The sequence below is a fragment of the Scardinius erythrophthalmus genome (assembly GCF_964197995.2).
Source record: "Scardinius erythrophthalmus genome assembly, chromosome: 8".
Classification (NCBI taxonomy): Eukaryota; Metazoa; Chordata; class Actinopteri; order Cypriniformes; family Leuciscidae; genus Scardinius; species Scardinius erythrophthalmus.
The window spans coordinates 42,266,932-42,291,784 of record NC_138228.1 but is presented as its reverse complement, the minus strand read 5'-3'; the positions used below and the strand labels follow the sequence as shown (position 1 = coordinate 42,291,784).

Sequence of the window (24,853 nt, the reverse complement as noted above, 5' to 3'; positions counted from 1 at the left end):
TCTTTTTCAGGACAAGCTCCTTGAACTAAAACACTTCATTGTTTGTCATGACAAAAATTACATAGTTGACCCCATCAATAGTGAATTTCAACAATACATTCAACTCTTCAACACCATAAACACTTGTCGTCTAAACAAAGAAAGGAAAGGATTTATGGATGTAAAAGGATTTATTCTTCATGGAACCATCAATGCCAATAAAGAACCTTTAACCTTTAAAAGACAGGTCACACGTCACTATGACGTGGTCCCTTTTGTGTTTCATGGGAAAACTAACAGCATAGGAGTTTGAAATGACTTATTAGTTCACCCTAAAATGGAAATTATATTGCCATTTAATGGGAGTGAATAACGACCAGCATACAAGCTTTAAAAACATATGCGAAAAAAGTGTTCTGGGGGTATACGATAGGATTTGGTGAAGAACAAACTGAAATTAAATGTTTTATTTAGCAGAATTAAATAATAAATTAAATAAATAAATAAATTGCCCTTTGTGTGTTCATGGAACTCTATTACTGTACGTTCACACCGCCGCCGACTTGAGCGGCAAAGAAGCTCTGGCCGCCCTGTCAAGGACGCTTGTCAAAAAGGACGAGGAAGCTTGTTGACGCTTTGGCCGCTCTGACGTAGCAGCGTTCTATGTTCGTTCATGGGAGAAGAGAAGTGTCACACCATGAAAAGTAAACAGAATAAACAAGCAATACATTGACACTAGAAACCTTTTATAATGACAGCATTTGTATAACCGTTTTGGTCACATTATTATTTATTATTATTAATAGTGGGTGCGTGCGCGCGGCCGGGGCTCTCTCTCGCTCTCTCTCTCTCTGCTCGTTCTTACGGTACGTTCACACGGGGCGTCAGCGTCAACGCTTGACGGAAGGCGTGGCTGAAGTTTGGCACTGACGCCATGGTCATAGCAGCGTCGTTCGTTCGTTCGTTCGTTCGTTTATTTATTTATATAGCACCTTACAGACTACCACCGTAGTTCCAAGGTGCTGTACATTGCAATAAAATCAACAGGACAGGAAAAAGACATACAACATCCATGTACAAAGTGCTAAAAAGCCAGAGAATACAGATACGGTTTTAAACGACCCTTAAAAACATTAAGATTCAAGGAAGATCTAACGTCCAATGGTAGATTGTTCCACAATCTAGGTCCAGCAACAGCGAAAGCACGATCATTTTAAGACGTGTACGGGGAATCGTTAAGAGAAACTTGTTTACTGATCTTAGTCTTGCACCTGCGCTATAGGGCTTGATGAGCTCAGCCAAGTATTCTGGCGCCATTCCGTGTAGTGCTTTAAAAACATATATCAGGATCTTATACTGTATCCTAAATTGTATTGGTAGCCAACCTAACACAGATAGAAGGGGAGTAACATGGTCTGTTTTCCCAGCATTCATCAACAGCCTTGCAGCAGCATTTTGTACTAGCTGCAGGCGGGCAATGTGCGTTTGACTGGTTCCAACATAAAGTGCACTACAGTAATCTAGACGTGAAAAAATATATGCGTGAACAACTTTTTCCAAGTCGCTGGCTGAGAGAATTGGTTTCAGTTTTGCTATTGCTCTTAAATAAAAGAAGCAATTGCGTACTACTGTCTTTATCTGTCGATCAAAAATTAAGGAAGAATCAAAAATGACTCCCAAGTTCTTTACTTGATCCTGCAAGTATCCCTTCCATAGGCCCAATTGATCGATTAACATTTGGCTATCAGCTGTGCGACCAAAAATAATAATTTCTGTTTTGTTTTCGTTCAGTTGGACGAGATTTTCAGCCATCCACAGCTTTACTTCCTCCAGACATTTAAGGAGAATGGCATTTGAATCCTTACCACCGGATCTCAAAGGCACATAGACTTGAGTGTCATCTGCATACAGATGGTAAGAGATGCCATACTTCTTAAAAATCATTCCCAGCGGGAGCATATACAGTGAAAACAAAGTGGGACCTAAGATGGACCCTTGTGGGACCCCACAGCAAATAGGTGACGGTGCAGAGTAGTTGTTACCAACCTTCACTAAAAAGGATCTACAGTCCAAATAAGAGGCAAACCAATTTAGTACAGTCCCCTGAATACCAACAAACTGCTTTAAACGAGTCAGAAGAATCTGGTGATCAATGGTGTCGAAGGCTGCTGACAAATCCAATAAAATTAATGCTGCATGATTACCTACATCTGTAATTAAAAAAAGATCATTAACAACCCTTAAAAGGGCTGATTCTGTACTGTGACCACCCCTAAAGCCAGATTGAAATTTATCCGAGATATTGTTCTTTGTTAGGAAAGTGGATATTTGTTTAAGCACAACTTTTTCAAGTATCTTGGACAAGCCAGGCAATTTTGAAATCGGCCGATAATTTTTTAGATCATAAGGATCCAGATTTGTTTTTTTAAGATAGGGCTCAACAATAGCTTGCTTAAGGCAAAGTGGTACGATGCCATTCTGTAAACTGCTATTAATAATAGATAAAATACTTGGGCTGACTATATCAACACCTTCCTTGAGAATGGACAACGCAACTGCATCAGAGGGACAAAATGATCGCTTTAAGTGAAGAATGACATTTCTAATATCAGAAATTGATACTAGTTCAAACTGACTAAAAGAAACCATCTCAGTTAAATCTGTTAACACTGGGTTAGCAACCATGGATGAAAAACTTCCCCTGATGGCATTTATTTTCTCGACAAAAAATTTCAAAAAAGAATCACACGTAGCCGATGCTACAGTAAGACTAGGTTTTGTGCTTGGACAGATCAGTCTATTGATAACAGCAAAAAGTTCACGTGGTGGATTTTTAGCAATCACATCAGACAAGTAACATGCTCTAGAATCATTCACAGCTTTTTGGTATTTTGTCAGACTTTCCCTTAACATTTGTAAGGACACCTGCAACCTATCTTTCCTCCACCTCCTTTCACCTCCTTCTCTGCAACCACGCTTCCTCCGGCGTTTTTTTCTTTTCCTATCACTGGCATTCCCCGTGGGTCGAATTATCTCCGTGGGTATGGTTCTCACAAGCCAGGGATGAAAACAATATTGTCCAGCGTCCGAGAGGTCGGGTACAGATGAACGGATATTAAATAGCGCTTGACGATCGTAAGTCCATAAAGTTTGGCCATAATGAGGAAGTAAACACAGCACAAAAAGTGATAACAATAAAACAAACTGAGCAAGACGAGCAGCCAACACACCACCGGGCGCCATCTTGGATCCTTGGATCCTTCGTCAGCGTCAGCCAATGAAATTTAAAATGTATCCTCAGTTTGCTGCTCTTGAACAGGATGAACGTGATTGGCTGCCGCCTGGCTACTGTATTTGCATAGAGCGATCCTAATGGCTGACGCTTCCATCTGCGGCGCTTCACTGGCGTTGCTCACGGCAGAAGTTGAAAAATTCTCAACTTCTGCCGCGAGCAACGCCAGTGAAGCACCGCCGACGGATCCACAATTCTTTTCGGCAACGCTTGACGTCACCCATTCAAAGTCAATGGGAAGCGTTGACGCTGACGCCCCGTGTGAACGTACCGTTATATGCCCTGTCAAGCGCGCCCTGTTAAACTGGTCAGGACTTAAAAACACATGCAAATGATAAACTTTCACTCTGTGATGGTTAAACTGTGCAATTAATCCGATAATGATAGGAAACCCAGCAACGGCGATGATCAGCTTCTCCTCCGTTTTCTCGGAACTAATGTTTTGGTAGGAATGAATGTTTACATCGTATGTTTCTTCCGGAATCAGCCAACGCGAAGGACGTCTATATTCCGATTGGTTGCTGGCGTTTGCCGCTGCTTGCCGCTGAACCGCGTCATATCTCATTACCATAAAGTTGAGCTACTTTCAACTTTCAGATTGACGCTCAGAACGCTCAAAACGGCCAAAATGCGACGCCGATGGATTTGACGCTCCTTGCAGCTGAGAGAAGCCAGCTTCCATTGAAAATGAATGACTTTCGGTAACTTTGGAAGCTTAAGTCGGCGGCGGTGTGAACGCACAGTTACGGTGCGTGTCCACTACAGCGGCAAAACTCCGCTCAGTGCCGCTGGCAACGCTATAACGCGTCCGCTTTGGGGTGTGTCTGTTGCGAGTGTGTTTAATCTAAGTTTTTTACAACACACACACAGTATAATCATTAGAGATTCACGCGATTACATTAGAAATAGACCAGCTTTGTTTCCAAATGCACCAAGCAAAGATATCCTTTCAATTGTATAAACTTTTATAAAACCAGCCAATATAACACATCCAAAATGAAATATTTAACATATATAACAACTGCAAAGCCTCTAATTCGTAAACAAAACGATTTACGTACTAAATTCAGCAATAACACCGGCACAATTTGCATATGTTTAAACTCTCAAGACAGACGTCACATTCCGAATCTCACAGCAATTGGCTGCCGACCGCGTTTTTCGCTTGATATTTGCATAAAGTCCAGAACTGCCCAACCTTTTTGACGCTCTCGGTCGCTCTCAACGCGTTCTCCGGTCCGCTGTCAATCCCAAAATGCACTGCGCGAGCGTGAAGCTCGACTTCCATAGGAATGAATTGAAAACGCTCGCTCCGCTCCGCTCGCACCGCGCCAGTGGACACGCACCGTTAGCGTCGCAGTTCACTCTGACTCGTCCAGAAAAAGCAGGCAAGTTGTGAGAAATCAAGAATAATAATAATAATGTGATCTGAAATACAAATGTACTTTCTTCTCTGAGGTGAATATAACTGTTGTGTTTGTCGTAACAAGTTATCACGTTCACATTCTGACTGTCAGCTGACAACCGGAGTTCCAGTCTGAAGATATTTAACTCGATGAAGAAAGCACATTAATATTTGAGGGATTTCTAAGCATTGTTGCCTACTTACTACTTCAAGTTGAAATTTTATTCGTCTTGATTTCTCACAACTTGTGTGCTTTTCTGAGAGAGTCTGAGTGAACTGTGGCGCTCATGAAAGTGCAGTTGGGTCAGGATTTTAGTCAAATAATACGTTAAAATTCGGTATTGCATAGCCTACCCCAAGAACACTTGGAATATATGGCACATATTACATGGGTATATGTGATACTTTTACATCTTTTTTAAAGCTTGATGTCACTATTCACTGACATTATATATCCTTTTGTCGTCCGAAAAAGAAAGATACTGCATTGGAACTTACTGATGTGAACTAAATTCACTAAATTGTGACTTACTTTCATTTTCAATTTAGGGTGACCTATCCCTTTAAGGCAAGTAAATATTTTTTTTTTTCTCCTTCAAATTTTAGGGTGAATGATTCCTTTAAGAGGTTAAACCAGCAAGGCAGAACCGCTTTTAGCATAACAACACATTACAATATTGTCTTTCAAGCATGAGGCAAATCAGAGGGTGAGTCTTGTGTCAAAACAATTTTGCTATCTTCAGGAAAAACATCCAATTTCAAATAAAAGCTGCCTAATTATTGTTCGATGCAAATTGGAATGCTGTTACTAAGCCATTACATGCGAGTGAGGATTACATTCTTGCCTTTGCACGCCACTTTTCCACCATTTTGCTGATGTTAAGGGGATATTTTGTGACTCCACAATAATTAAATGGCAGCAGCAATTCACAGATAATTCAAAATGTGAATTACCAAAATGCACAAGGGTCTCATTAAATGATGCTGGAACATCTACAATCAATACATTTTAGGCCTTCTGGCTAATCCTACTTTATTACCAAAACTTCAATGCAACTAATTAAACGGTCGAGGAAGAAATGTTTGAAATGCCTTTCCGGAGGAAGACATTAGCAACAATTAACATATTACTCATGTTAACAGTTTGACGATCCGTGCTTGAGCGGCTTCTTGGGACACTAAAGCCACATGAAATGGAAAAAATGAAAGTAAACACTTAATTCGTAAACTAATTCTGCTGCTCGTGCAATGGCTGTGCTTTAGAGCTCCATTAACCGAGACTGTGATTTCAACAGACCGTGAGTCACCCTAAAAGAGCGTCTTATTTTTCTGCCTTAATTTCAGCCCACAGAAAGAAAGGTTTAATGAGGGGACAAGCTGAGAGATGGAAATTACATTTTTAATGATTTGTTTAGAATCAGTCAGTGTTCAATGCTTTATCTAAAGAGGGAATTAATCCATGACTTTATTATTTAAAGATATAACTTTACAATATGATCTATTTAGTTTAAAGTCAGCATTAAATAAAAACCCTTTGATTATGCTCAATTCAAAGGCAATTTGTAAAACGGCAACTTTGTTCACCAATGACAGCTAAACGACTAGCTACTACAAACTAAGTCGCTATTGACATAAAATAAACACTGCAAGCAATTTATCAGCAACATAATGACAATATTACTGTTAAGAGCACTGTAAAATCCAACAGTGATTCTAACTAACACTTTTTAGTTAACTTTACTTAATGTCTTAACTTAATTGTAAAAATCTAGTAATCTGTACTATTCACATACTATGCTTTGTTTACTCAGAAAACCCATGTTAAGATGAATTGATTGGTTTGAGTGTGTTTTTTTGAGGCGGGGAAAATCTTAAAGGTCCCGGTTTTCGTGTGTTTTTGAAGCTTTGATTGTGTTTACAGTGTGCAATATAACATGTGTTCATGTTTCGCGTGTAAAAAAACACAGTATTTTTCACACAATTTACTAATCTGTATACCGCTGTTTTCACTGTCCTAAAAACGGGCTGATGACTTCCTTGTTCTATGAAGTCCCTCCTTCAGAAATACGTACGAGTTCTGATTGTGCCAGCGGTTCCTGTGTTGTGATTCGACAGCAGCTTAGCGCACGTTGCCCCGAAAGGTCACGCCTCTTACCATAATGTGGAGATGCATGCGCTCAGGGAAGGCCAAACAAAGGTGATTGGACTCCGGGATGAAAATAACAGCGTCTCGACGACATGGCGACAAACACACTCTACAAACGCAACTCTTCCTCTTCTCCGTGGGAGCGCAACAAGACCACGCCCCCTTTTTTTGTGTATTCCTGTGGGCGGAGGTTAGTCAAAAAACTGTTCTAGTGACGTCATTAAAGAAGGAAGTAGAGGGGTGTAGTCCAAACCGGCCGTTCGATGTAGGCGACTTCTGTTAAATAAAATATCTCACTTGGCATTGAACTTTGAGCTTTATAATTTTACAGATATTATTTATACTCTAACAACAACATTACACACTAACTAAAGTTTGAAACATGGGATCACGCAGAACGGGACCTTTAATGGACTTTCACTAATTTCCTCCACTTCTGCAGTTATTTTTCTATTTTTGCATTCACTCATTTCCCAAAATCATATTGAATGTTGGAATTTTAATACAACTGAAAAATTTGAGAGAACATCACATAAGCTGACTTCATAAATTGATGTTGATTTTCCTAAAATGTTTTTAGTCACCATTATGGCGATTAGTGATCCCTTTGGTTGGGCACTTCATTTATACTATTGTATTGCAACGATTGCAACAAGAAATCAGTTATTCGGTTTCAAAGGAAGTGAAGTAATATCTATCTATATCTATCTATCTATATATTATTATATCTATGTATGAATGAATGATATAACATAACTATATTTCATGTCAATTAATGATATTTTATAATTTTGTTGCTAACACTTATGTCCTAAACACCTTGTGAAACTTTTAATTGGGTTTATATAATCCCTCTATATTTGTGACAATCTTGCAATTGATCATACTTGAGTCACACAGATTTCAACATTCAGCATGCAAAACACAACAATGGTAACAATTATATTTTATTTAAAGTAAATTAACAAGTACTCTCTACAGTTCTTTTTTAGTTACTAGTACTCTTGTGTAAGTGAACTATACTTTTTAAGGCAATCGGGTTACATGCTTTTTTTAAGTAACTCCAACTAATTAGATTTTACAGTGTACCTCATTTCCTTATGGTTTGTTGTTGTTAACACATATTCCTATTAAATAATGGATTGCAAGAGAAATGAGGCATAAACTGCCATGCAATAACTGCAGCTTTGATCAGTCTTCCAAAACCTTCCTCCGCCATCTTAACCACACGTGAGCAGAATGTGAGTTTCAAGAGCAAGAATTACCATTAGTATTCTCCATCCTGCCGGTAATAAAATGTATTAAACATTCAGCGCTTCTGGCTTTCCGCCAGCACCTGGATGGTTGTGGACAAATATTGCTTTGTGGGCTCTGACTAAACAAATCTTTTATACATTTCCAGATAGAGTACTCTGCTCAGCAGTGGTTTAATTTTGAACTCTTTGAGTAATTCTCCTCTCAGTGTCCCTAATGTCCTCTAAAGTGCAGGACGTGCTTTTTACAGCTACCTGCTTTTACCTCATCCGGCTTGGCTCTTTCAAAGTGTGGCAACTGGGTGCTTTATGCATAGATTGATTTCATACTGTGTTTTTTTAATATTTTTTTTTTCTCTCACTCACACAAACACATAAATATGCATTAGAGATATGAGGAATATTCTGGGTTATATACAGCTTGATATCTATAGACAGCAGTTGTGTGACTGTTTTTGATTGGCACAGACAATAAGTCTGATGCATTCCTTACCAAATGAGAGTAAAGTGCGAAACAAGTGTAAATAGCCTTCAATGTTCCATGCATTAATGTTGTTCCATTAATTAATGCTGTATTATTGTTTATTTTATGAGATTATCAAACATAATATTGAAAGCATTTCTGTTTAATCAGAGCGTGACTGTAGAACACAAATTTGTTTTGTACATTGCTGACGCATATAACGTTGAACAATATACATAAATTGCACAAATTCTTTGAGCCAGGGTTATTGTTGTTAATTAAAACTAAAACTATTAAAAACCACTTCTGTTAATTGAAATAACGCAGAAACATTGCTGTTTGATGTAAACACACACTAACAACATTTTGGTAACACTTTAGCTTAGGATCCAATTCTCACCATTAACTAGTTGCTTATCAGCATGTACTGTATATTACTAGGATATTGGCTATTTATTAGTACTTATAAAGCACATATTAATGCCTTATTCTGCATGACCATATTCTACATCCTTAAATGGTAACTCTCGCCAAAATGCAACCTAGGATCTTTTTGTTAATCTACCCGAGGCAAACTTTCGTTTAAAAGCATAATTAGAATGGAAACTCCACTTTTAAGTTTGACCGTTATTTTCGTTTTCGGTCAAATTGCCTTTTGAATGGGAGTAATAGGGGCACGACTATGATAGCATCAAAAATCGCTATTTTTAAAACGCTAAGAAGGCTCGACACAACATGAAACTTCACTCGAAGTATCACCAGGGGCTCTGCACATGAACTTGAGCATTGAGAACTTCTTAGTGTTTTAAAAATAGCGATTTTGATACTATCATAGAAGTGCCACAAGCACTCCCATTCAAAAGGCAATTTGACCGAAAACGAAAATACGGTCAAACTTAAAAGTGGAGTTTCCATTCTAATTATGCTTTTAAACGAAAGTTTGCCTCGGGTAGATTAACAAAAAGGCCTTAGATTGCATTTTGGCGAGAGTTACCCTTTAATCCTACTCAATACCTAAACTTACCTTACTAACTATTAATAAGCAGTAATTAAGAGTTTATTGAGGTAAAAGTCTAATAATATGTATTAGTTAATAATTCTAATCTAATCTAAACCTATTAGATATGATTTATTAGTCTTATCTGGATTTTATTTATAAATGCATTTTAACAAAAGTATTTCTTGACCATTTTGAACAAGTTTTACTGATAAAGTAAAGTCTGAAAATTGTGAGTCATGTTGCGATGTCCTGGTAAAGGCAGACTTTTTCAGAAGATCTGTAAACATTTGTACATCTGTAAAGTTGTACATATATCATTTATGTTTGCTGCCAATATGCTAACTTTTCAGCTTCTTCGAAATGTGCAAAACCTAATATACATCACTGTTATGAATACCTACAAATATGAATGAGATCACTTACCAAAGCACACATTACCGTTTCACGTTAACATGCATTTCATGTGGGTCACCCTATCTGTATCTAAGTTAAACTGATTGCTTCCTGTTTTTGCAAAAAGCTGTGGTGGCCTCTGTCACCTTGGTAATGAAATACAAGTATGAGCGGGGTAACAGAATTAATCACGCTCCCAGCCCTCCTCCTTATCACACTTCCCATCTAAATGAATATTGGCCTTGGTTCAGATAGTCCTGAGAGTGTTTCATCTTGAGCATGAAATCAAATTGAATCAAAGTGGTGACAGAGGGACAGGTAATATTGCCATGCTCATTTCTGCTCCTAGACACATTCGCAATAGAGGGAATAGGCATTGTCGCTCCTGCGTCATTCCTGCCACTTTCCCTAAATAGGGTACGGAATAAACAAAGGATTTTTTTCAACAAAGGATTAGTAAAATGAGGTGCTTAACCTTCAGAAAATGTTGACCGTCAACCTCAGCAGGTCAAGCTAAATATTATATGAGATGTTTTCACTTTTTATGTTTGCGACTTTTGAAATCTTAGCAAAGCTTTGCAACTACATGTCAACTAACTCTAATACATTTTCAACTACATGTCAACTAACTCTCATTAGAGTATTAGTGGTTAGGTTAGCTTTAAGTGTTAGGGTTAGTAGGATAAGATAAGTTTACATGTAGTTGCAAAGTTACCTAGTAGAATGTCTGTTGGGGAACCATCAAATAAAATGTTAGCAGATTAGTAGAAAGTCTACTAATATTCTAATGACATATTGCAAAGTTACTTATAGTTAGTAGAATGTCTAAAGTGGACTATCAAAATAAATAAACTGTTACCAAATAGAGGAATGTTGGATAAATGGAAATCATATCAGTTAGTTAAAAACCAAAGCAAATAAAAGACGTATTAGCAACTGATTTGATGAATTCAGTGATGTTTTGTGATATCAGTTGATTTGTCTCACTCCATCCTGTTGAAATTACATAAAATATTATATAAAAATGTGAAAGATATATATATATATATATATATATATATATATATATATATATATATATATATATATATATATATATATATATATATATATATAATCAACATTTTGAAAACAGTAATTGAGCATACATACATTTAAGTTATAATTACTACTTGACCAGCATATTTATGAAAGTCTGCATTACTCTTTAAATAAATATTTCCTAATGCCGCACAGACATATATTCGGTTTTAAGTTGCATAGTTCAAACTGTACAACAGAACAGGAAAGACCCTCCTGGTCTCTTTCTGTCTCTTCCCAGAGTTAAATATTTTGGTGCTTTCCTTCTGATCCCCTTCCGTCATTATCATTTTGAAGTTTAATTTTTAAACGTTCTGTGCAGCTGAAGTCTGTTATCTCTTCTCTGTGGTACAGATTTGGGTGCGAATTTGAAGGTGCCTTTAAGTGGACAAGCATGATTAAAAAGATGCATATCGCATAGCTTGATTACGGGCTGAGATATGTTCAATTAAAACTGGAACAAATCAAGTGGGACTCTTTCGTTGTTCCACTGAATATTAATTCGGCCAATTAACTGAGATAAATTAGAATTTAAATAGTAATTGGTTGTTAGATGACACTGTAAGGAAGTTCACACAAGACTCAAGGAAAATAAGTTAATTCACCCTTTAAGCTAATAAATTATTACATATCCTGCTTTTGGATGCTAACGGATTCCTCACAGCACATGCTTTAAAAAAAAAAAAGTCAATTTATTTTCCATTATTTTTCCCTTGGAGAGAATTTAAAATAATTAATGTGAAACAGAGCTTTAAAGTCCCAATGAAATCAAAATTGAATTTTTTTTTTTTACTTTTAGTATATGTTAGTCTTACTGTACCTATAAGCTAGTGTGCTAAAAAATAAATAAAAAATAAATAAATCTCATTTAGAAGATACAAGTATTCAAAACTTTAAGTCTCTCACTTCAGCCAGTATGGATTATTTATGACATCACTCTACTCTTCAGCTTCTCATCAGATTTTCTGTCCAATCAAATGCTCTCAAGAATCTACAGCATTCTGTCACCAAATAGACGCTGAAGTCTAACCTAAAATTGGTCACTTTCACACATTCCCTATTTCCTACATGGTGAATGGCACATAGTGCAGTATATAGGGGACAGGGAACAATTCAGACAGTGTAAATATGCTTTCTTCTCCGGTCCAGAGACACGAGAGCACAGATCAGATCATATGCACGAGTCAGCGCAGACCAGAAAATGTATAGTATTGGACCCATTTGCAGTCTAGAATGCTATATTTTATGGGGACACAAAATTGTAACTAATAGATATCTGTCATGATTCTTGTCTTGTGTTCCACTTGTTGTGTGTGTTCTTTTGTCATTTCCTGTCTTGTGCTGAGTTTTGTAGTCCTTTGTAGTTTTTCTAGTTTATTAGTATCCCCAGGTGTTTCTCATTAGCCACACCCCCTTGTTATCTTGTTTAGCTTGTTGGTCCCTGTGTATTTATAGCCCTTGTGTTTCACTTGTTACTTTGTCAGTTGTTGTACATGTATGGGTGCTTCTAGTTCGGTCCTGCTCGTGGTTTTGTTTCTTTTGTCCTTCGTGTTCTTTATTATATGTACTATGTGTTTCTCTATTAAATCCTGCAAATAGATCCTCGCTTCCGCCTGCTTTCTCCAGCATCATTACAGAACAACTGACCACTATGGATCTAGCAGGTTTTATCGGGAACCCACTGAGCAAACTTTGTTCTATTTATCAGTATGATCGCAGAATTGAGAATTATGTGGAGGAGTTCATTTTTTATAGTCACCTTGTTCCTGCTGACGATGCTATGCTAAAGGACTGTTTCTGGAGTGGACTACAACAGGAAATTAGCTTAAGTTTGCCAGAGGAAGACCCCAGCTGGACCCTGGTACAGTACATTGACTTTGTCCTGCAGTTTTGTGGTTCCTCCTTCACTGTAGGGGAGGTGGAGACACTTCACGCCGAGCCTGCACTTCACACCAGTCCAGCCGAACCTGCACCCGTCAGGTCAGCTGGGACTGAGGACGTCGCTTCTGCTGATCCAGAGACTGTTCACGTCGCTTCTGCTGATCCAGAGACTGCTCACGTCGCTTTTGCTGATCCAGAGACTGTTCACGTCGCTTCTGCTGATCCAGAGACTGTTCACGTCGCTTCTGCTGATCCAGAGACTGTTCACGTCGCTTCTGCTGATCCAGAGACTGTTCACGTCGCTTCTGCTGATCAAGAGACTGTTCACGTCGCTTCTGCTGATCCAGAGACTGTTCACGTCGCTTCTGCTGATCCAGAGACTGTTCACGTCGCTTCTGCTGATCCAGAGACTGTTCACGTTGCTTCTGCCGATCCAGAGACGGTTCACGTCACTTCTGCCAATACAGAGTCTTCACCGCTGGTCCCGTCCAGTTCAGAGCCCTCTTCGCCGCTGGTCCTGCCCAGCTCAGAGCCTTCTTCGCCGCTGGTCCTGCCCAGCTCAGAGCCTTCTTCGCCGCTGGTCCTGCCCAGCTCAGAGCCTTCTTCGCCGCTGGTCCTGCCCAGCTCAGAGCCTTCTTCGCCGCTGGTCCTGCCCAGCTCAGAGCCTTCTTCGCCGCTGGTCCTGCCCAGCTCAGAGCCTTCTTCGCCGCTGGTCCTGCCCAGCTCAGAGCCTTCTTCGCCGCTGGTCCTGCCCAGCTCAGAGCCTTCTTCGCCGCTGGTCCTGCCCAGCTCAGAGCCTTCTTCGCCGCTGGTCCTGCCCAGCTCAGAGCCTTCTTCGCCGCTGGTCCTGCCCAGCTCAGAGCCTTCTTCGCCGCTGGTCCTGCCCAGCTCAGAGCCTTCTTCGCCGCTGGTCCTGCCCAGCTCAGAGCCTTCTTCGCCGCTGGTCCTGCCCAGCTCAGAGCCCTCTTCGCCGCTGGTTCCGCCCAGTTCAGAGCCCTCTTCGCCGCTGGTTCCGCCCAGTTCAGAACCCTGTTCGCCGCTGGTTCCGCCCAGTTCAGAGCCCTCTTCGCCGATTGTCTCGCACCGCTCAAAGCCCTCTTCACCGCTGGTCCCATCCAGCTCAGAGCCCGGGACTTTCCCCAAGTATTTTTTGGGGGGGGGCCAAAGGGCTCCGCCATGGCCACCCGAAGGGTCTTCACCGCCATGGCCACCTGAAGGGTCCTCACCGCCGTGGCCGCCCGAAGGGTCCTCACCGCCGTGGCCGCCCGAAGGGTCCTCACCGCCCTGGCCGCCCGAAGGTTCGTCTCCGCCGTGGCCGCCCGAAGGTTCGTCTCCGCCGTGGCCGCCCGAAGGTTCGTCTCCGCCGTGGCCGCCCGAAGGTTCGTCTCCGCCGTGGCCGCCCGAAGGTTCGTCTCCGCCGTGGCCGCCCGAAGGTTCGTCTCCGCCGTGGCCGCCCGAAGGTTCGTCTCCGCCGTGGCCGCCCGAAGGTTCGTCTCCGCCGTGGCCGCCCGAAGGTTCGTCTCCGCCGTGGCCGCCCGAAGGTTCGTCTCCGCCGTGGCCGCCCGAAGGTTCGTCTCCGCCCTGGCCGCCCGAAGGTTCGTCTCCGCCCTGGCCGCCTGAAGGTTCGTCTCAGCCCTGGCCGCCTGAAGGTTCGTCTCCGCCCTGGTCGCCTGCACTGCCTGCTCCGCCCTGGTCGCCTGCTCTGCCCTGGGCGCCTGCACTGCCTGCTCTGCCCTGGCCTCCCATCTTGCCGCAGTCTCCAGGTCCTCTGCCATTCCACGGACCTGGCCCTCCATCCCTCCCCCGTTCCACCTCTGCTCCACCACCCTCCTTGACATTTATTTATTTATTTTTTGTGGAGTGTCTGGAATCCACTCCTTAAAGGGGGGGCTCTGTCATGATTCTTGTCTTGTGTTCCACTTGTTGTGTGTGTTCTTTTGTCATTTCCTGTCTTGTGCTGAGTTTTGTAGTCCTTTGTAGTTTTTCTAGTTTATTAGTATCCCCAGGTGTTTCTCATTAGCCACACCCCCTTGTTATCTTGTTTAGCTTGTTGGTCCCTGTGTATTTATAGCCCTTGTGTTTCACTTGTTACTTTGTCAGTTGTTGTACATGTATGGGTGCTTCTAGTTCGGTCCTGCTCGTGGTTTTGTTTCTTTTGTCCTTCGTGTTCTTTATTATATGTACTATGTGTTTCTCTATTAAATCCTGCAAATAGATCCTCGCTTCCGCCTGCTTTCTCCAGCATCATTACAATATCAGCATGAAACTTTCCCAGTTGATTACTGACATTAAGACAAATATCTTTTGTAATACAAGTTTTTAGAATATGTATGTTTAAATATGCAAATTAGCTAGTATCTCATTAAATATGTGCTAATTTGCATATATTTCCAGAAGAGAAATCTGAACATTGGATAAAGCCAGATTCAAAATTTTTATTTCATTTTGTTGACATATTAGAGTCAAAGGTTTTTACAGGGGGGGTTTGGATATCTCTTTTTATCACTCCATTAATCAAAAAAAAAAAAAAAAAAAAAAAAACTGTCAACAGCCATTAAAAGGTATAAAGGTTTTTAGGTATAAAATGTTGTATAAATCAGAATCTGAATGATATATGAACAAACCCCTCTGTAAAAACCTTAATAATATAGATAGGAATACAACTGGAAAGTTTGTTGTATGTAAGAGCTGATGAAGTGGAGATTTCTTGCACAGAACATGAGAAAAAAAACGAGAAAACGGGCCTTTAAAATTGACATCAGCCAATGAGATTTTAGAGTTAAATGCCCCATTGTACTTTCACGATTGGTTGCTGATAAAAAAGGAAATGACCATATTTGGATCCGACAACATTGCACAGGAGAGAGAGAGCTTTCCAACGGTATATGTGATGACAGGGTGCAGACAGCGATCGCGGAGCAGCATGTTGATTTAGAACTCCAACTTTTGTTGAATTTAGGAGAAATCTACAGACGCAAATTGACAAAGTGTAGTAAAATAAAGACCTAAATGTGTATTTTGGACTTTTTTTCACCACAAGTCTGAAAGTAGACATGTTATTGAAGACAAATAGCCCTAAATCTCAAAATTGACCAGTGAAAAAAAAATGTTTTTGCCTGCCGTGTCTCCCCTTAAATCGATATAGAGGAGATTAGGAGGAGAAACGACTCGAGATTAAGAGTAAACTGCTACTTACTGAGATAAACAATTCTGGCTGAACTGTGATATAAACTAAACATTATTGGCCATTTAAAAAAGGGGAGGAGCTGTTTGATATGTCCCACCCTGTTTTCCTGTTTCAGTGGAAATTACATCAACACAATGAATAATGCTAAGCGTTTCAAGGCACTTCAGTGGGCCTTTAAAGCAACAGTTAAACCAAAAATGAAAGTTTTACTACCATTTACTCGTTATCAATGCTCATGTTGTTTCAGATCCTTATGACTTTGACACAAATGGACATTTTTACAATAGGATTTCCTGCTATTTTCCATGCAGTGAACCTATACAGTGACCAGGGGCTGTCATGCTTCAAAAAGGACAAAAGCACCTTTAAACTAGTCTATACAATGAGAAAGAGCTCTGTAGGGCTGTTCACAGTTGTAGTTCGATTCTCTTGGTTCTTTTGGTCCTGACCAAAAAAAGAAATTTAGACCTGGTTTGCTTTGCGTTCACACTGTAATTTTAAGACCGAACCTAAAGACACAAAAAATAAAATAAAATAAAAAGTTTTTTTTTTTTTTTGCGACAGAACTTAAGGAACATCCAAAACATGCTGTATTCTGTGCTAAATCCGCTTATTATATGTGCATACATATGATGGCATTTTGACCAGCTGAGAACTCGTGAAATGTGTAAAGGAGGTTTATAAAATGTGTAAAGGAGTCAAAACAGCATCAGGAATCCCTCCATCACACACACAAATGAAGATCTGCTGCAAGGAGATGGCGTTTCTCACGCCTGTACTGAATTGTATTGGGCAAGGTAGCTCCTATGATGAGAAAAAAAAACACCTCTGTTAAAACTGTAACATTGGTTTCCTGAAGAGGGAACAATACGCTGCGTCGATTGATGCTGTGGGAATGCTCTGCGTGATTGCGTCGTGAAGCACGTGTGACATCAATCCAATGGTGTGCTGAGACGTCAGAGGCGGGTGACGTCATGAGCCAGGAAACTATAAAGCATGCCCAAACAGTGCAACACTACCTTCTAATAAGCTAAAACAAGACCCTGACTGGCACACAGGAGGTATGGCAGGGCGACACATCATCTCGTTCCCTCTTTGGGGAACCAAGGTTACAGTCGTAACTGAGGCGTTCTCTTTCAAGGGATTGCTGATTGACACTGTGGGATCGCTGATTGACACTGTGGGAACGTCCATACCTATGCTACCATAATGACAAGTGTCTGTCTAGTGTGAAATCATGAAGAACACACTAAGACGAGAGCACCTGAGCCCCTGGTGGGCAACTGACAGAGCTTGCAATTCTCCTATCCTTTGAAGAGAAGTGATAGCTAGGAGGAACAACGTCTTGAGAGTCAGACACTTGACTGAAACCTCTTCAATAGGCTTGGAGCACCACAGCCAGATCCCATGCCGGAAACCTAGTACGTATTGCAGGCCTCAGCCTCAAAGTGCCACGGAGGAAATGTGTTACCACAGGGTCTCTCCCTAAAGACATACCACTCAAAGGAATGTGGTAAGCAGCTATGGCCGCCACATAGAACTTTAAAGTGGACAGGGATAACCCTGCAGCGAGTCACTCTTACAGGAACTCCAGCACTGTACCAACAGAGCAGTTAACTGGGTCCAGCTGATGACCACTGCACCAAGAAGTGAAAACTCTCCACTTCAGGGCATTACATTTCCTCGTGGAGGGAGCTCTGGAGTAAAGGATGGTCTCAACAACCTCAGTTGAGAGACCAGATTTTATGAGCTGGGCAGGGGTGAAATACTGAGCCGCCTACCTGGGACAGAAGGTCCCTCCTGATCGGAATATCCTAAGGAGAGCTGTCGAGGAGAGACACAAGATCTGAACCACATTCTGCCCGGCCATCGCGGGGTGATCAAGGTGAGACGGACCTGGTCCCTGCAAACTCTCTCTAGAACTCTCGGGAGCAGATCGATCGGGGGGAAAAACGTACAGATGTAGCATCCAGTCCGAGAGGAGATGGATGCGTGAAGGAAAACCAGAGTGGACAGCGAGACGTCTCTCGAGATGCAAACAGATCCACTTGTGCCTGGCCGAACATGCTCCATATTTGTTACACCACATTGGGGTGAAACCTCCATACCCCGGGCCTCAGCCTCGACAGGATGTTTGCTTTCTGGTTTTGGCACCCAGGGATGTAAGCTGCCCTAAATGAAAGCAACTTTCCTTGGAACCATTGAAGGATTTGGAGTTTGCAGAGTGGACGCAAACGCAACCCCCCCTGGTGATTTATGTAGGCGACCACCGATGCGTTGTCTGAGTGGACAAGCACATGGTGGCCCCTGAGGTCTGGGAGGAAATTCTTGAGAGCAAGAAAGACAGCCATCTTTTTCAGACAGTTGATGTGCCATGAAAAATGATGCCCCTTCCACAGACCTTGGGTTAAGAGACCCTCTAGGATCACTCCCCTTCCCGTGAGGGAAGCATCCGTCGTTAACATCTTACGACGACAAAGAGCTCCCAGCACGGGGCCTTGGGATAGAAATCAGGGTTTCTTCCAGATTACACAAGGCATGTAAGCATCGCCGCGTGACCTTGATCATACGAAAAGGGTTGTCCCAAGGGGAAAAGGTCCTGAGCCACCACTGTAGGGGTCTCATGTACAACAAGCCAAAAGGTATCACGTTGGACCCTGCTGCCATCAGACCCAACAGTCTTTAAAACTGTTTGACAGTGAGTGACTGGCCTAGCTTTAGTCAGTTTATGGCTGAAAGGATTGACTTTATATGTGCAGGAGAAAGACATGCTTGCATCGACTACAAATGGATATATGCTGGTAGAAAAACAATACCAAATAATACACACAATTTCACATAGAGCGCTTGCTGAAGACACAGAAGCTGGCATTGCACTGTTTGGGCATGCTTTATAGTTTCCTGGTTCGTGACATCACCTGCCTTTGGACTGATTTCACACGTGCTTCAGGACACAATCATGCAGAGCATTCCCACAGCGTCAGTCGATGCAGCTCGTCGATTAAAAACAATATAAAAGGGACAGAATGCTAGTTAAGATTGTCAGCTTCCAAACGAACTTTGGTTCTGACAAGACCCACCTTTTCAGGGGTCTCAGTCCAATTGCTTGGTGCGCACCAGGGTTCGGATGGTAGCGTTCACACTTAATCAAATGATCCGCACCTATAGAGCAATCACACCAGAGTCGCACTGTTATGTTTCTTTTTGTGCTTTTGTTTTTCTTTTCCCTCCCTCTCTTGCTATTTTGCTCTCAGGTCCCTGCAGAGTGGCCGTGTCACCTGCCAGTCATCATTAGGGCGTCTTCTCTGCATCCAATCTGCTGCCGCCCTCCTGGTTTAAAAGCCTTCTGACTTGCCTTGTGCCATGTTCTGATCATGTATATCCAGTTTACTACAACCAAGTGCCTAAAAAAAAAGTCATTGTTTCAATTGTTTCAAGATATAAACTTGCAATTGTAAGACAGAATTGTGAGTTAAAAAGTAGTATTTTTTTTTAATTCTGTAGCAGAAACAAGCTTCTATAGTTTTGAGCTAATGCATTAAGCTTATTTTCACATAAAATATGACTGTCTGATACAAACACACAGATTAACCCTGCAAGACCCAAACATAGAAAAACCTAAAAAAAAAATTTTTTTACCTTTCAGATGTTGTTGTAGGAGGCCTTTGATGCAGAAATTAAAAAGTTTTACAAAAAAAAATGTTTATGTATGTTTTTAGAGAAACGTTGTAATATTGCAACATTGGGCTTAGTTGGGAGCATGATTGTCTGAACAACAATTCAGAACAACTAAAGGTTCATTTGCAGGTTTGATTGCTTACTTGGCCCCATAAATAATGTATACATACATAACATGAATAATAATCACACATTAGTCATATTTTTTATGAAGTCATTTATTAAAAATAAAATATTAAACAGATAAATCTCTAGCTTTTTCTAGCAACTTCTTCATTCCCTTTTTTCTTTTCATGACTGACTTTCATTGGTTGTGAAAGTCCCAAAAACAGTTCTTGTCCTCTGAAAAGCAAAGGCGAACATCACACTTGCTGCATTGTGTGTTGGTGTATCCTTTATTGCAGTGTCTGCAGCGTCCTCTCCCTGTCTTCTTTGGGAAATGTGCAACTAGGTCCTTGCGTACATCCAATGGAAGGAGTGCACATCTCTTGGACGGTCTCTTCGGAGTATTCAGAGGGCTACTTGATGTCACTGTCTGTGTTTCTGGGCTCCCTTTGCCTGGAGATGGTCGTCCTCTCTTTGGAGTTTGATGTGTTGTGTTGACCAGGATGAGAGAGGATGCTAGCTGTGCCTGAAACTGTCTCCTGTTCATTGTCTCTTTGCTAGACATCTTGAGAGCTTTGCAGTCCCGCTTGTAGAGGAGCCAGGCATTGACCACAGCGAGGATGATGGTGTGCCAAAAGATGTACATGTACCAGCGACGGGATTTGATGGGGAACTTATATTTGGCTGTAAATGAGTCCAACAAATCCACACCTCCCATGTACTTGTTGTAGGCACCAACAATGTAAGGCCTCTCAACTTCAATGTAGGCTCTGTTGACTTTGTCCCAGCGTTGAATCTTCTGCACAGGTTCAGGTCCAGCAAACGATGACACAAGTATGACAGCTCTGTTGTCATACCATTTGACAGCACAGATGTTGTGATTCCCCTCCACTCTGACATCATAGCTTCCTCTCCCCTTTTTCTTCAAACTCTTCTCATCTTCAAGGTTACAGTTGGGTAAACGCACCTGCCTGGCTGTTCCCACATAATGAATTCCCCGTTCAAGGAGCTTTACTAATAATGGAACACAGGTGAAGTAGTTGTCTGCATAGATTTTGTAGTTCTGACTTTCTGGAAGTGTGGAAGCAAGTTTCATCACAACATCACCTGACAATCCAAGTTCAGATTTGGCTCGTATTCCGTTGACACTGCCTTGGTAGACATCGAAGTCACACATCATGCCAGAGATTCCAGTTCTCACCCACACTTTGAATCCCCATGGGTTTGGCTTGCCTCGCATATATTGCTTGATGCTGCTGAACCTCCCCTTGAAAGGAATCATCATCTCATCCACAGAGTTGTGCTCTTCTGGTACCACCTGCAGGCATTTCTCTCTGAATGAGTCAAGCCATGGTCTGAGTTTCCATAGTTTGTCTTTCTTTTCCGTCTCAGATACTGTCAGGTTGTTTACAAAGTGTAATGATGTCAACAGGGATTGGAATCTGTTGCGTGGCATCACATCAGCAACAGGGGAGTACCGTGTCTCTGTCTCCCAATACATACGGGTTCCAGCCATTTGTACTAGGCCCATCTTCAGGTACATGCCAAACATTTTTTCAATTTCCTTTACAGTGGTGTTTAAAGATGTTCCATGTGTCTGAAAGCTGTACTCATTTGTGTTTTGTGTCAGAGCCTCAATCATGTCTTCGGACACAAACTTCTGGAAGTATTCCCGTGGTGTGTGGAGGGAAATGTCATCTCCTGTGATATCCATACCAGAAAAATCAGTGTTGGGACTGATGAAATCTTTTTTTCAGCCAGCGATACCTGTCACGGGGCATGGTGTGTTTGTTTGTTTTTGTATACTTGTTGCAATTATACAACACTGGGTGAGTGTGGTAGTCAAAATAGCAGGCTTGTTGCAGTGGGCTCAAACAGGTTGTATTCCCTCCACTACACCACTGCCTAAAAGAGTATTTTCTTATACATGGACAGTATACCTGTACATTCTACTTTTTTGTTGTGTTCTGGTCACATTTGACTGATTTAAAAGTTGTATCTCTGAAAATGTAGTTCATTTGATCAGACTGACCTCAAATTCCAGAGGATATCAACAGACAATTTAGTTCTGGGAAAGGTGAAAATGTTCATGAATGTGGGGTGTGGATGTAAGTGGGGGTATGCATGTTTTCCTTTTAGTATGATAATTAGAGAGCATAACAAGCAGTATTGTTATGTCAAGGCAGTATTGTTTGACTAAATGGCTGGTGATTGGGATGCATGTTCCATTTAGCATGATAAGTAGACAGCATAGGCTATGCCATTTACATTTAGGGCATTTAGCAGACAGTTTGACTAAATGGCTGGTGATTGGGATGAATGTTCCATTTAGCATGATAAGTAGACAGCATAGGCTATGCCATTTACATTTAGGGCATTTAGCAGACAGTTTGACTAAATGGCTGGTGATTGGGACAGACAGCAACAGGTTAGAAAGAAACTTACAATAAACAGACAGTATTGTCTGCCTGGAAAACATTTCTACCCTGAGCACTTGGTCCACAAACCTATTACTTCAGGTTATGTACTACAATATAAAAAGCACATTTATACATGTTAATTAATTGTTGTTTTATTTTCAGAATGCCACCAGCAAGGAGTGAGCCGCGATACAGTGTGCAGGATGTGATTGAATCCATCCAAAATGGTGACAGTGAATTTGAGATGGACCTCAATGACACGGATGAGAATGACGAAGACTCAGATGAAGATGTCTGTCAACAAGTGGACAAAGAAAACCAACCACCCATGGACATTCCAGCTGATAATTACGTGGACATTGAGCCAAAAACAAACAAACACACCATGCCCCGTGACAGGTATCGCTGGCTGAAAAAAGATTTCATCAGTCCCAACACTGATTTTTCTGGTATGGATATCACAGGAGATGACATTTCCCTCCACACACCACGGGAATACTTCCAGAAGTTTGTGTCCGAAGACATGATTGAGGCTCTGACACAAAACACAAATGAGTACAGCTTTCAGACACATGGAACATCTTTAAACACCACTGTAAAGGAAATTGAAAAAATGTTTGGCATGTACCTGAAGATGGGCCTAGTACAAATGGCTGGAACCCGTATGTATTGGGAGACAGAGACACGGTACTCCCCTGTTGCTGATGTGATGCCACGCAACAGATTCCAATCCCTGTTGACATCATTACACTTTGTAAACAACCTGACAGTATCTGAGACGGAAAAGAAAGACAAACTATGGAAACTCAGACCATGGCTTGACTCATTCAGAGAGAAATGCCTGCAGGTGGTACCAGAAGAGCACAACTCTGTGGATGAGATGATGATTCCTTTCAAGGGGAGGTTCAGCAGCATCAAGCAATATATGCGAGGCAAGCCAAACCCATGGGGATTCAAAGTGTGGGTGAGAACTGGAATCTCTGGCATGATGTGTGACTTCGATGTCTACCAAGGCAGTGTCAACGGAATACGAGCCAAATCTGAACTTGGATTGTCAGGTGATGTTGTGATGAAACTTGCTTCCACACTTCCAGAAAGTCAGAACTACAAAATCTATGCAGACAACTACTTCACCTGTGTTCCATTATTAGTAAAGCTCCTTGAACGGGGAATTCATTATGTGGGAACAGCCAGGCAGGTGCGTTTACCCAACTGTAACCTTGAAGATGAGAAGAGTTTGAAGAAAAAGGGGAGAGGAAGCTATGATGTCAGAGTGGAGGGGAATCACAACATCTGTGCTGTCAAATGGTATGACAACAGAGCTGTCATACTTGTGTCATCGTTTGCTGGACCTGAACCTGTGCAGAAGATTCAACGCTGGGACAAAGTCAACAGAGCCTACATTGAAGTTGAGAGGCCTTACATTGTTGGTGCCTACAACAAGTACATGGGAGGTGTGGATTTGTTGGACTCATTTACAGCCAAATATAAGTTCCCCATCAAATCCCGTCGCTGGTACATGTACATCTTTTGGCACACCATCATCCTCGCTGTGGTCAATGCCTGGCTCCTCTACAAGCGGGACTGCAAAGCTCTCAAGATGTCTAGCAAAGAGACAATGAACAGGAGACAGTTTCAGGCACAGCTAGCATCCTCTCTCATCCTGGTCAACACAACACATCAAACTCCAAAGAGAGGACGACCATCTCCAGGCAAAGGGAGCCCAGAAACACAGACAGTGACATCAAGTAGCCCTCTGAATACTCCGAAGAGACCGTCCAAGAGATGTGCACTCCTTCCATTGGATGTACGCAAGGACCTAGTTGCACATTTCCCAAAGAAGACAGGGAGAGGACGCTGCAGACACTGCAATAAAGGATACACCAACACACAATGCAGCAAGTGTGATGTTCGCCTTTGCTTTTCAGAGGACAAGAACTGTTTTTGGGACTTTCACAACCAATGAAAGTCAGTCATGAAAAGAAAAAAGGGAATGAAGAAGTTGCTAGAAAAAGCTAGAGATTTATCTGTTTAATATTTTATTTTTAATAAATGACTTCATAAAAAATATGACTAATGTGTGATTATTATTCATGTTATGTATGTATACATTATTTATGGGGCCAAGTAAGCAATCAAACCTGCAAATGAACCTTTAGTTGTTCTGAATTGTTGTTCAGACAATCATGCTCCCAACTAAGCCCAATGTTGCAATATTACAACGTTTCTCTAAAAACATACATAAACATTTTTTTTTGTAAAACTTTTTAATTTCTGCATCAAAGGCCTCCTACAACAACATCTGAAAGGTAAAAAAAATTTTTTTTTAGGTTTTTCTATGTTTGGGTCTTGCAGGGTTAATCTGTGTGTTTGTATCAGACAGTCATATTTTATGTGAAAATAAGCTTAATGCATTAGCTCAAAACTATAGAAGCTTGTTTCTGCTACAGAATTTAAAAAAAATACTACTTTTTAACTCACAATTCTGTCTTACAATTGCAAGTTTATATCTTGAAACAATTGAAACAATGACTTTTTTTTTAGGCACTTGGTTGTAGTAAACTGGATATA

At 41.3% G+C, this 24,853-nt stretch overlaps 2 protein-coding genes across 2 annotated transcripts; one reads left to right on the top strand and one right to left on the bottom strand.

Moving 5' to 3' along the window:
- Positions 1–20,061: 20,061 nt before the first annotated feature.
- Positions 20,062–21,576, bottom strand: LOC308694391 (piggyBac transposable element-derived protein 3-like; the record flags this gene model as incomplete). Its single annotated transcript, XM_081371895.1, has 1 exon — positions 20,062–21,576. The coding sequence occupies one exon, from the start codon at positions 21,574–21,576 to the stop codon at positions 20,062–20,064; it is 1,515 nt and encodes a 504-aa protein (XP_081228021.1).
- Positions 21,577–22,445: 869 nt separating this feature from the next.
- On the top strand, positions 22,446–24,248 carry LOC308694389 (piggyBac transposable element-derived protein 3-like; the record flags this gene model as incomplete). Its single annotated transcript, XM_081371893.1, has 1 exon — positions 22,446–24,248. The coding sequence occupies one exon, from the start codon at positions 22,446–22,448 to the stop codon at positions 24,246–24,248; it is 1,803 nt and encodes a 600-aa protein (XP_081228019.1).
- Between the last annotated feature and the right edge of the window lie 605 nt (positions 24,249–24,853).